The 13312-nt window shown below is 44.5% G+C and overlaps 1 protein-coding gene across 1 annotated transcript; it reads right to left on the bottom strand.

Annotated features, from left to right (window-relative positions):
* Positions 1-4879: 4879 nt before the first annotated feature.
* Positions 4880-13048, bottom strand: frs3 (fibroblast growth factor receptor substrate 3; the record flags this gene model as incomplete). Its single annotated transcript, XM_084316291.1, has 5 exons — positions 4880-6325; positions 6721-6842; positions 7369-7530; positions 8883-9069; positions 12983-13048. The coding sequence occupies 5 exons, from the start codon at positions 13046-13048 to the stop codon at positions 4880-4882; spliced, it is 1983 nt and encodes a 660-aa protein (XP_084172417.1).
* Positions 13049-13312: the final 264 nt, after the last annotated feature.

The following is a 13312-nucleotide window of genomic DNA, read 5'->3' as shown; positions in this document are numbered from 1 at the left end:
CTATTACTGTATTAGTAATTTTATTTAAAAGAGTATAGCCCTGCTGTGCACCATTTTTTATTTCTTACATAATGACATTATATTACATATTACTTATCTAGGATACAAACCTTGGCAGGGTGATCTTTTAATGTCCAGGTTATGTTATCTTTAGAAAGCACTCATGTGATATACAGATGGTAGACAGTTTCTTCTAATGGAACCTCAACATGAAGTGTTGTGTTAATGTTGCCAAATGTTGATTTATTATATTTAAAACATTTATTTGGTAATCATACATTTTGAGAATGTAAAAGGGTCATAGGAATATCCAGTCTTTCTATGGGTTGGTCGGGGACAATGCATCCTTGTGTTGTGTTGATTACAGCTCAATGAAATGATAAGGTAGCAGGCCCTATAGGACAAGGTATCGCTATGTTATCATCTACTTCATTTCATGGAGCTGTAATCAACACAACACAAGGATTCAATGTCCCCGGTGACATCACTGGTGGCCACATTCAAACCCTATACTCTCAATAACTGTCAAAACTAATTGAATGTGTGCAAAACTGTTTAAAACTTTTGGATGTGTGAGATTATGTGCAAAATAAATCTGCATTGTTTTTTTTTGGTGAAGTGCCCCTTTAATAACAGGGGCATCTCTCAGTTTTAGCCCTGCAAGTCAAAGCTGGATGTATCTATGAGCAGTGTTGTTTACCCAGACACTGACACTGTTTAAATGATGATTAAGAGTAGGAATACCTAATATAAACAAATAGCAAAAGTTCATAATTTCATTAAAGTTCAGAAAGCCAATTATACCGGCTGGGTGGCGTAGCGGATATTGCGCTCGTCACCAATGCAAGAGACTCCGGTATCGAATCCCAGTCTCAGCATTGCCTTCGGCTTGGTCCGGCCGTCGTACTGGCTCATTTGGCAGAGTCAGCGGGTGGAAGTCGATGGGTGGGGATTGGACGTTGTGGAAAGCGACCCCTACAGGTCGGTTGGGAGACGCCTGCACAGCAGAGACAGGAAGTGGCGAGGGTAGTGTGAGCCTCCCATGTGTTACACCTCGCCAATGAGAGTCCGCGCTGGCAGGCGAAAAGATGTGACAGGCTGCCTCCTCGTGTGCCGGAGGGAACATGTGATGCAAGGCTTCTATCCTCTCTACAACCGACCAGTGGGGGGCATAGTCGAGCAATGTTCAAGACAGGGGAGGGGAGAATTGGATACACGAAATTGGGATGGGAGAAAAATAGAAAATAAGGAGAAAAAGTGGATCAAAAAAGAAAAAAAAAGAAAAAGAAAAAGAAAGCCAATTATACTGAGTAGCTAAAAGGGAGTTAAAACATGCAACTTATTTTAAACTAAGGTGCACCATTACCCCATTGGGTAACAAAAATAGATTAGGCTTCATAATATTAGCTCAGAAAATATGATCTTATCATACCTTGAACACTGGAGAAGCAGACATTAAGTGGTCGTAAAATCTGTTTAAATTGAGGTGAGAGGAGATGGGGGTTATTAACTTGGGACTAACTTTGATGGCTATAATTTGGCTAATCACCGTTAGCTACAACTAAGAAAGCCAAACATGTGAATGGATTCGGTGAAGACATTATCTAAAAATGAACATGGAACATTATAATAAAACATTCTGAGTTATCATATAGCCAAGCTGCAGATCCTGCTCGTATGCAACATCCCCAACCGGTTAAAAAATGTCAACAAAACAAATAACAACTAAATGTTTAGATATTGGCATCGGTCACTTATGGCACTGTAGATGTGTGTTTAAGCATATCTCTGCTGTATTGTAGTTGTTAGACAATCAAGAAAACAGGCAAATCTTTTTTGTTGTTGCTAAAAACACATTATGAAGGTCGACTCATAAGCGACAACAGCGCATGAAATAATTGACAAGGCTGGTTCACAGGTCAACAGGTGGTCGAACACAACAAGCCAGTAGCTCTAATTGTCTACTATTCAAATGTCACACTTCACACATTGTCTGAGGCTTAATTTAGATCAACAAAACTATATTCAACCATAATTATTGCAAAATGTAAACACTGTTCCACTGTATCATGAAATTATGTGTACAAATACATCAAATGTGCATTATTGGGACAGCACGCCTAAAATGTGGTATTTTTTTCTTTTCTTTCTTTCTTTCTTTTTGCTGTAGACTTCAATCAAATTCGTATGTCACATCAAATGGTGACTATAGGAGGCAAAGGTATCGTCTGGTAACTCAGCAGAAGACAGAAAAAGAGCCATCGTTAAAAGCTGACGAGCTGTACCCAAGTATTGCCTCGTTTCTGTTTTGAAATGTAAATTGAACAAGTCCACGGCAAAAGAAAAACTATAATAATAATCTTCACTTAATTCACATCTAACCTACTTCTGTCAGTTGAAATGTGTACTTAATAAGGGTACACAACATAAGCCTGTGCTTCAGTCACTTCACATCCTAAGACAGCCAGATTGTAGTGAAAATAAGGCTTCGAGCAGGAAACATTGGCCAAATATAAGAGTTCAATCTAATATCAATTATATCGTTTTGGAGTTTGATGATTTAAAAAAGAACACAGCAACGCTATCTCTACCAAACAAACAAAGCAAAATATCTGAACAAGGCGGAAGTCTCCCAACACATGGTTTGACTCGAGTAGCTCACATCAGGCTACCGTCGATATGTACATGTAGCAGCATTAAAACCACGGTAGCGGTGAACACCACACTACTAGATTACTACCCCCTGTTATTCTCAATTCAATATGGCTGTTGATGTGGATGAGGTGGAATGCGTCAGTCTAGCCCTGGCATCACTACTTCACCCGGAGAAGATGGATTCAGATTCAGAGTTTGCCGTGTAAAAGTAAACCCATGACCTACAGCCTCCTTCCCGTTACCTCTCCCGAGTTTTACCATCCTATGATTAGCTATGCATCTTAATGGCACATTAGATTTTTTTTTCTTTTTTCTTAATCGTACAGATAGCAGTAAAGTTTTGGCACTTTTTAAAATGTAAATACAGTCTCTTTCTATAATTTTTTTTTTTTTACACAATCAAGCACAATTCTAACAGTAATACACCAGTGGCCAGTGGTAATGCACGGTGAAACTTTGGTCTCCAAATTACTGGATCACAAATAGCTGGTTATCACATTTCCAAAACCAAAACGACAATGAGCAAGACAACTGATTGAACATATGAAACGAACGACTAGTGAGTGAATGAATGAATGAGTGAATAAATAATCTAATAAATATATAAATAAAAATATTGATAAATAGCCTCACAGGACGCTCTCCGCATGTGAAACATAACGATGTACGACCCTTCGAAGAGAACTCCTCGTCGACCTGATAATTCACTAATTACAAGAATCACCATGTGTGAGGTTTACAGCTTAATGCCACTATTTTGAGGTTATCGATGTCTGTGTCAAAAAGAAAGAAAGAAAAACAATGTATACTATCTACAACGCTGATTAAAAGAATATCCATGAAATGGTTTGGCCTCTCATACTTCTGGTAAACGATTTCAATCTGTATTCAGTGGTGCAGGAATCGCAAAAAAACTAAACAAAGAGCCTCTCAGTGGCCAAAAAGGTCAAAAGTGCAATGTGATGATAGTCTAAAAATAGTAAACTATGGATCTCGTTAATAGCTGGAATGATATGTAAAAAGTGTGATAAGAGATGATACTTCCTCGTTCTGCCTGTGTGGATGGGGGGGGGGGGGGGGGGCTAGTATAACCCATGTGTGCTATCGGTGCCACATCATTCAACGGTGTGCACACTAAAAACCAACTTCCGAACTCGAGAGAATAGAAATATATTCATCGTTCAATTCTTCTTTTTGTTTTTCTCCTTCTCTCCACAATGGTCTATGCTAATAAGGAGTCCCGGATTTCACCATAAAACGTACAATTCCATAGGATTGTGTGCAAAATGCTCCGCAGGCAGATGATAATATAAAACAACGCCTGTCCTTCCTACCAGGTCACGTGACGCGGTGGAACTAAAGACTTGTGAAGATGAGGTACGGTCATTACATCGCCGCGACCCCCCCCCCCCCCCCCCCCCCGCCATGTCTCGGAGGAATCGAAACGGGTCGATGGCCTCGTCATGACGCCAAGTCGCTCTTTCCCGCTCGTAGAATCATTAAAAAACTAAACGGGGGCGTAATCGTTAAGAGATAAATTATATGGATGTAGCCTGTGTTGCCTACCGAACAGGGAAATCAAATAGAAACAACAATATATATATATACATATATATATATACATATATGTGAATGAAAATGGGTATAAGGATTTCAGATTCGCTGATGAAAAAACAAATAACTGCTCCCGCTGAAAGCAGGGGATTTCTGCTCCAAGTCACAGCTAAGCTCGAACATCAAATTTTCAACTAATGCAAAGGTATAGGGTTTTAATCTTAAATCCAGCAAACGGTAGCCGCAGTTCAACCACTGCAGAGATCACTCAGAAGAGCTTCACACCACGATCCAATAAATAACACACGATAAAATGGCAATTTCTCCTAAACTCCTAAGAGCTTCATCGATTCCTGCTATATATATATATATATATATATATATATATATATATATATATATATATATATATATATATGATTCCTGCTATATATATGCACAGATAGGTTTCAGTACGTTTCTAATTAGGTACCTGTACTGTATTAAGTCAGCCCCGACCAGTGGGATGGATGGATGACAGTGAGAGGGGGCGGGCGGGGGGGGTTCAGTGTGCTGAGGCGAGGATGAAGCCTTGCCAAATCAAGCTCTTCACCCCCACACTCCTTATCCCTCTCCTTTTTATACACCTCTTGATTCTCCGTCTCCATCTCGTCCTCCCTCCCGCCCTCCTTCACAGGGGCAGGTCTGTGCTGTTGTGACGAGTCTTTCTGGACGTGCCGTCGTCCCGGGGCAGCGCCCTCTGCAGGTTGGACATGGCCGCCGTCTTCTTCAGGTCAATGACGGCGTAGAACTCGCTGCGCCGTGGCGCCTGCGGGCCGCACTTCTGGGGCGGCAGGCGCTGGTGCTGCTGCTGCTGCTGGAGAGGCTGGGGCTGGGACTGGGCGCCGCCCCCCGGGGGCTGGCAGGCCGGCTCGCCCTCCAGGTCCACCTGAATGTAGTTCAGCTGCCGCGACGGCGGCATGTGGCCGTGCTCACAGCCGCCGCCCCCCGCCGCCCCCGACCGCCGGCGGAAGTCAAAGCTGAATATTCGCCCCCCGCGCTCCGACTGACACGGCTGCGGGTGCGGGTGCGGGGGGGGGCAGCCGCCATGCCGGAGTCGGGACGGCTGCACCTGCTCCGTGTTGACGTAGTTCTGCAGGGCGTCGCGGTGGACACCCCCGCCCCCGCGGCCCTCCTGGTGGTAGCCGTTGGGCGTGCCGGGGCCCTCCGAGAACTCGTACTCGTCGAAGTCCTCCTCCTCCTCCTCCTCCTCGTACTCCTCCTCATCCTGCTCCTCCTCGTCCTCCTCGTGCTCCTCGTCCCGCTGCAGCGCGCTGTACTCCCACACCGGCGGCAAGGACGGCAGGTTCTCGTAGTTCAGCAGAGCCGTCCGCCGGTGGCCCCCGATCCCCAGGCCCCTCTCGCACGGGTAGCCCTGCTGGGGCAGAGACGAGGGCCCATGGGGGTGCGGCAGGGAGTGGCCGTCGCCGGTGCTGCTGCTGCTGCTGGAGCCCAGGGACTGGGACACGCTGCTGGGGCTGAGTCTCTGCTTGCGGCCGCACCTCAGGCCGTTGATGTTCTCGTAGGTGAGCTGGCTGCAGCCGTCCTGGTGCTCGTGGCCCGGGTGCCGGTGCTGCAGCAGGTGGTGGAAGTGGTGGTAGGAGTGCGTGCTGCACATGTGCAGCGGAGGCTCCTCCCCTTCCGTCTCCGAGCCCACCACGCCCTCCGCCGGCTGCAGGCCGTGGGGGTTGTGTTGCCCGTGTCTCTCGCGCTCCCTCTCCAGCAGGTGGCGCTGTGCCGGCGTGGGGCCCAACATGAACTTGACCTCCTGCGAGGACGGCTGCAGGAACACCTGGGGGTCCTTGTGCTCCTCCAGGGGGCAGCAGCGCATGTTGGACTGAGCGCCTCCCTGGCCGCCCACGGGCATGGCCCCACGCGCCGCCTCCGGGAAGGAGCCGGGACGCGCCTCAGGGAAGGGGCCGGGACGCGCCTCAGGGAAGGGGCTGGGACGCGCCTCCGGGAAGGGGCCGGGACGCGCCTCCGGGAAGGGGCCGGGACGCACCTCGGGCAGAGAGTGAACACAGTGTCGGAGGGAGAGGTCCCCCTCCATGCTAACAGTGTTTACATAAGTGTGAGCCTGTTGGCAGAGAGAGGAGACAGAGGGCTGGGTGTAGAACAGATCAATGACCACAGTGGATAATGATGAGAGGAAAGGTAAGGATGGAGAGAAGAGAAGGAGAGGAGGAGAGATGGAGGGATGAAGAGAAAATAAGAGAAGAGAAGAGGAGGAGAGGAGGGATGAGGAGAGGGGAGAAGGGGAGGAGTGGAGAGAAGGGGAGAGGGGAGGAGAGAAGAGGACAGGAGAGAAGGGATGAGGAGAGGGGAGGAGAGGAGGGATGAGGAGAGGGGAGGAGAGAAGAGAAGGAGATGGGTGGAGAGGAGAGGAGAGGAGAGGAGAGGAGAGGAGAGGAGAGGAGAGGAGAGGAGAGGAGAGGAGAGGAGAGGAGAGGAGAGGAGAGGAGAGATGCTCACCTGGTCTTCCAAGGCCATGAGGTTGTGGGTGTGATCATCACCAAGAGATGGTTGGGAGGGGTCAACTCTGATTGGATATCCAGGGTATCCATTGGGAAAACCCTGGACGGGGAATGCTGGAGCTGAGAGGCATAAATGACACATCGATCAGGCATCAATAGGCATCATTGTTCACTGGTGCTTTATGTTCGGCAGAACAGAAATGTACCAGAAATATGTTGCTGGAGTTCCATACTGTCTGGATACGGTATGATATTGTGCTGTCTGGATACTGTATGATATTGTGCTGTCTGGACACGGTATGATATTGTGCTGTCTGGATACTGTATGATATTGTGCTGTCTGGATACTGTATGATATTGTGCTGTCTGGATACTGTATGATATTGTGCTGTCTGGACACGGTATGATATTGTGCTGTCTGGATACTGTATGATATTGTGCTGTCTGGACACGGTATGATATTGTGCTGTCTGGATACTGTATGATATTGTGCTGTCTGGATACGGTATGATATTGTGCTGTCTGGATACTGTATGATATTGTGCTGTCTGGATACTGTATGATATCGTCATATCCATCTCTGGTGTATGTGTGTGTGTGTGTGTGTGTGTGTGTGTGTGTGTGTGTGTGTGTGTGTCTGACTCACTGTTAGGTGTCTGTGGCGTGCGAGGCATGTCCATCTCTGGCGTGTGGCCGCTGCGCGTCATCATCATGGACTCTTCCACCACGTTGATGCTGTTGCACTGCATCAGCTCCTGCAGCAGGTTGAAGATCTCCTCGGCCCGAGAACACTTGAACGCAAAGATCCCTGACCAAAAAGAGCAAGAGGAGACATGCATGAACGCCTGAGCCAGAGGTGGAGAAGAGTGATGGAAATCATTCAAGAGTTTGCGTGTGTAGTGTGTACTAGGAGCTATTTGATTGTTTTTGTGTTAAGTCTGTAGTTTGTTAAGTTCACCACTGGGTGGCAGCGCGGAGCGCATGGGTTTTGGATAAAGGCACAGGTGTAGGCTATTGCAATCAAGGTATGGGTGACGGAGAGGCCTCACGGTTTTTACCACACGTACCCTCGCTCGTTTTCACTATTATTACTATAATTTCCTATAAACTATTGTTTGGCTCAGCAACCATGTATTAGTTTAAATATTTGAATTAAATGGGAACTTCACCCAAAGACGAGGATTTCCCGCACCCAGCCGAGCGCCTACCAGGACATCAGGATAGTCGCTACAGCATGCATGTTCCCAAAACGGTACTGCCAAAATATAACCAAGTACTACTCTTGGACGTGGTCTTTGCTAATATTATGTTTGGTCCCTTTTTAATCACGTCAACAGGTTATCAGTTATGAGAGGTCACACAACGCTCATAAACAAAAAAAACAGTTATTATACTTCATATCCAACTAAATAGGGGCAGATACCTGGTGAAGGCATTGCTAGCAGCCAGCAAGAAAACCATAACAAGAGCCTGGTATAAGGTGGACCCACCTGCAAAAGAGCAGTGGTTGGGTATAGTTATAATGGAAGAAATATAGTGGAGGACATGGAACGTTTTATGCATATATTGAGGGAACAAGAGGAGACATTTCTAAATGGGAAAAGTTCATATAAAAAAAAGAAGTTAATGACACTACAAATTGGGAGGGGTGGAATTCAAACATGATGTTACATTATAAATAAGGGAGAAAGGCCCACAAGTCACACTGTTGTGTTGTTGTGTTTGTGCCATGTATGTCATTGTAAATGACAAAACTGAATAAATCTAAAAAAGAAAAGAAATCACTACGTGTAGAACCCAAGCTCACCTAAATACTTGAAAAATGTAGAGGAAAAGTATGAAGTAGAACTTAAGGAACATGCCAACATTATGGTAAATGTGCTGACCGTCTTCTCCAGAGTCAGACAAGAAGATGGATAGCAATTTAATCTCGGAGCATTCAGGAGAAAGCTATCCGGCTGCAAGCTAGCCCAGCTTAGCACAAATGACTGGAAGTGGATACGGACCACTAGCCTAGCTTAAAACTCATGGAGAGGTGTTTTTGGTCAACAGCTATGGCTAGATGGTCAGAGAGTCGCCCAATGGGAGAGTCATACCACGTGTGACATCATGTAGGTCACACGAGAGGCAATACTGATGGGACATGGTTTAGATTCTTACCCTGTCCGGTCTGACAGCGTCGCCCGCTCTCGAAGGAGAAGAGGTTGGAGTCGTAACCGTAGCGACGCAGGCAGAGGTAGGGCCACCGGATGGCGTCCCTCTTGCGTGTGTGAAGGATGAGCTCAGTCTGTGTGAGCTCCATGGTCCCAGCACCCAACTCGTTACCCTCATCATCCACATTGATGACCTAGAAGCACGGGAGGGGAATCAAGCGTCCGGTCAAATCAAAACCTAAAGAGGCTGGGATAATTCATAACTATCATTTTTAAACACTCATCAGAAAACGTAAATAAAGTACTAATCGACCACAGGAAAAGAGGTACGTAATGTACGTTATGTTGTATAAGTAATATATTTTATTTACATTTCATATCGGTGAAAGTCCAAAACGAACAGCACGACCGGGAGTCGACATGTTAAGTAATTGGTAACCAGTAAGGAACAGATATTGATTGTATAATCATGCCATTAACCCAGCTCATTGGTTATGGTTGTAATTTAATTATAAGGTTGTGGAAAAAAAGTCAGCACACCATCTGCCGTGTTCCCAAGTTTAATTTACTTTAACACAACGTCAAGTGACACTTGACAAAGGCCACAGGCCGAAACGTTGTGTTAAAGTAAATTAAACTTGGGAACACGGCAGACGGTGTGCTGACTTTTTTTCCACAACCTTACATATCTATTTGAGACGAGCACCCGTGACTATACCTGGGATGTGCGTGAGTCTTTTCTACTACTGTCATTTAATTATAATCACCTGTTGTTTGATTACAGTCACTTGTGTGGTAAACACACGCACATCTCTTTTCCAGGTGCCGAGTTGAAAAAGTGAATGTGTGTAACACTGTATCAACTCCCCATATTTTTCTTACATTACATTACATTTGACATGTAGTCATTTAGCTGACGCTTTTATCCAAAGCGACTTACAAATTCTGTACAACAAGTCAGCAGGAAGGGTACAACTCTTACAGCTGAGTAACAATGTTCATCAAACAGTGCTGAAACTTGGGTGCTGCAGTGTTGAGTGCATAGTAGTAAAGACATATTAGTTACAGTCTGTTCGTTTATACTGTAATACATTTTTATATGAACTAGGAAGTAGACTACCAATTTAAGTGGACTACAATGATATATAGATGTCCCATTGGTTTTCTATGACCACACCAGGAGTACTCTATATTGGGACTATGCATTGCAAAAACATCATTATGTATCAACATCAATTTAGTTAGATGTTAAATTGGGCGCGTATGAACAAATGTGTGGGCATATAGTTGTGTACAGTTAAGTATTCTTAGCTCTTTCACATAGTTGATTATTGTATATTGGATTATTGTATATTGGAGCTTGTCGTGTGTGTACTAGTCCAAGTCTCTAGTCCTTTGTCCTAATTACTTGTAACATTATGATGTAAGTATTATCTGTGTGTGTGTATACTAGTCCTTTGTCCTGTTTACTTGTAATGTATGTCATGTTATGACCCCCCCCACCCACCCACCCACCCACCCACCCAATGTACAGTTTATTCCCCCTCGAATGTATATATTTTCTTTTATGTATGTTTTATGTATATATTGTCTTTTATTTTACAGTACTGTATATTTGTATATCTTGTATGTCATAAATGTCTGGATGTAACAGTACTGTATATCTGTATGTCGTGTATGTCATAAATGTCATGATGAATTGAAAATGGGGGACCCTGATTTAAAGACTAAAGTCTTTCTCTGGTATGCATCCCCTTAACACAATGGCGCCCAACCACGGAGATCTCCGTGTTTCGATTCCACCCGTTGTGGACAGAAGCACGGATATATCCGTGGCAAGTTGTTTTTGCTTTTATTCCATTTTAATAACCTATTCAAGGTCGCCGAGATGCACTGCAGATGTACCCTACTCTTTGAATTCGAGAGTGCAATACCGGCCAGATCCTCTTAGGGGCGCTATCGCGATAATGCAGTGCCCTGTGGCTGAACGGAGCAGTCTTTTTTTTTACTTTCAATGGAGTTTTCAGTTAGCAGGATTCTGGATGTGCAGCATGTAGCTTGGATTACGTTTTGGAATGCGGATTTCACTATGCAATAAGGGGATTTATCATCAACCAATGGACATATCGATCTACCAGATGGCGATCAATAACGGGGAAATGCTCGGGGGATCCCACCGGCCCACGGTAAGATCTTTTTCACGTAAAGTACATCCCGATCGGGCCTTGTTTTGATAGCCATCCATCCGATCAATGAATGAGGCTAATGAGGCTAACGCGGTTATTGGTAATCAATAATCAGAAACGACGTCCCCCGCCCCCCCCCCCCCCCCCCCCCTTTTCATGCATACATGCTTGAGGATCGTGCCGATCATATGCAGTTTGAGTTATTTCTGTAGCATATGTATAACGGAAATGCCATTGGATATAACGGTAGTAGCTATTAGCCCTGTATCTCGCCTTCCAGGAAATATACTAGACCAAATCCCGTATAACGCTTATATTCACGGCGCTATAAAATGAGAACGTATTGATGATTTTTTTTTTCTTTAAGCCATTTTGAAGGGACGGTTTATGGTCTCAATTGACAATGAGAATGGACAGATAGTAATACTATAAAGTATAGATTTAGCTCTACAAACAGCCCCACGTCTGTTTACATTTCCTGGTCCTCTTGAGATTTATTACACTCATCCCAGTGGCCGCGATTGTGTTAACAATTGTGTGTATTGAGCCGTACTGTATTGTACCCATTATGCAATCTGTTAATAAAATTATCAATCAATCAATAGTATGGTTCCATCTGAAATAGCTTGGAGACATCCAGGTATTAAAAGGTGCTATATTATAATATTCAGCCACTAGATGTCGGACTAAAGCACCAGTATGTCATTTATCCAATCAGGTACATTCCACATGGGAAAAAGGGAAGTAGGGAGGGGACACATGCATATCATTTTGGATAATTATAAATTCATTAACCAATCATTTGGGGGGGGGGGGGCAATACTTTTATTCTGCAGCTTTCTAAAAGCTCTGTGGAGGTATTATTTAAAGAAAAAAATATTACATTCAAATGTTATCTATAGCACCTTTAAGTGTGGACTTTACTTGACACTTTAACACTTTGGCGACCAAAGTCCCGCTGCGATTTATAGTCCAGAGGACCGAGCGTTGTCAACAAACCGATGTACTTTCTAACAGCTATATATATACTTTATAGTATTGCTATCTGTCCATTCTCATTGTCACTTGAGTGCATAAACCGTGCCTTCATAATGGCTTAAAGAAAATAAAAATCCATCGGTTTGTTGTCATTTTATAGCGCCGTGAATATAAGGTTTATCGCAGTTTTCACCTCGTCTTTTTTCTGGGGAGCTAGATAATAGGCTAAAGGCTAGTCACGTTATATCAAACGCCATTTCTGCTGTATATATACGAATGAAATAAAAACAAACTGCGTAGCATCCGGACTATTACAGAGCATCTATGGATGAAATGGGGGCGGCGGGGGAAGCCGATTACTATTATTGATTAGCAATACAGTGTGCGTTCAAGTAGTCATTTTCACTGATCGATCACGTTGCGTTTTAAAACAATGTCCAATCCAGCTGTAATTTGGGGGAATAGTATCCTACCGTCAGCCCATGCGATGGCCGGCAGCATTTCGTCATTAGTCATCGGAATCTGGTAGATCGATATGTCCATTGGCTGATCATAAATCCCATTATTCAAGGCTGAAATCTGCGTTCGGTAACGTGATCAAAGATGGAGTATGTTCGGCTGGGATCGAGGCTCATATGAAACGCCCACAGACAGTAAGACTTTTTTTCAATCGCCCTCAATGATACTGCAGTGGAGCGATGGCGCCCCTAAGCGGATCTGGCCGGTATTGCATTATATGCGGGTAGGTCCTGCAAGTCGATCGGGGACGTTAATAGCGTTATTAATATGGAATAAAACAATAACAACTCTGGTCCACAACGCATGGCACCGTAACACGTATAAACTCGTGGCTGGTCCCTAAAGTGTTAATGAACAATGATAATGTAAAAATAAAACAAAACAAAACAAGAAATGCATTGAAATGACAGTTGGGATCATCAACCTTAAACTTGGTGAGGTGGTTGTCTCGGATGGGGTCTCTGTATAGGCAGCTCCAGCAGCTCCCCATGGCTTCAGCAGGCCAGCTGAAACCTTCCATAGATCAAGCAGACGCCATTATTCAAATGGTGCTCCTTCACGCCAAAATTCATGACTCCAACTATTAATAATATCAAAAAAGCCCCTCTTGACAACATGAAACAATGCAACCTGGAAACACACACAAACTGTATCACAAAGTCCAGAGCATCAACAGAAGATCTTCCACAAATTATCTGACTATAATATCAACTGTCATACATCCAACTTTGCCGTTTGCTTCAAACACAGTCAA

Source organism: Notolepis coatsorum (assembly GCF_963971535.1).
Source record: "Notolepis coatsorum genome assembly, chromosome: 6".
Lineage (NCBI taxonomy): Eukaryota > Metazoa > Chordata > Actinopteri > Aulopiformes > Paralepididae > Notolepis > Notolepis coatsorum.
The sequence above is the reverse complement of the archived record's forward strand: the minus strand, read 5'-3'. Positions and strand labels throughout refer to the sequence as shown.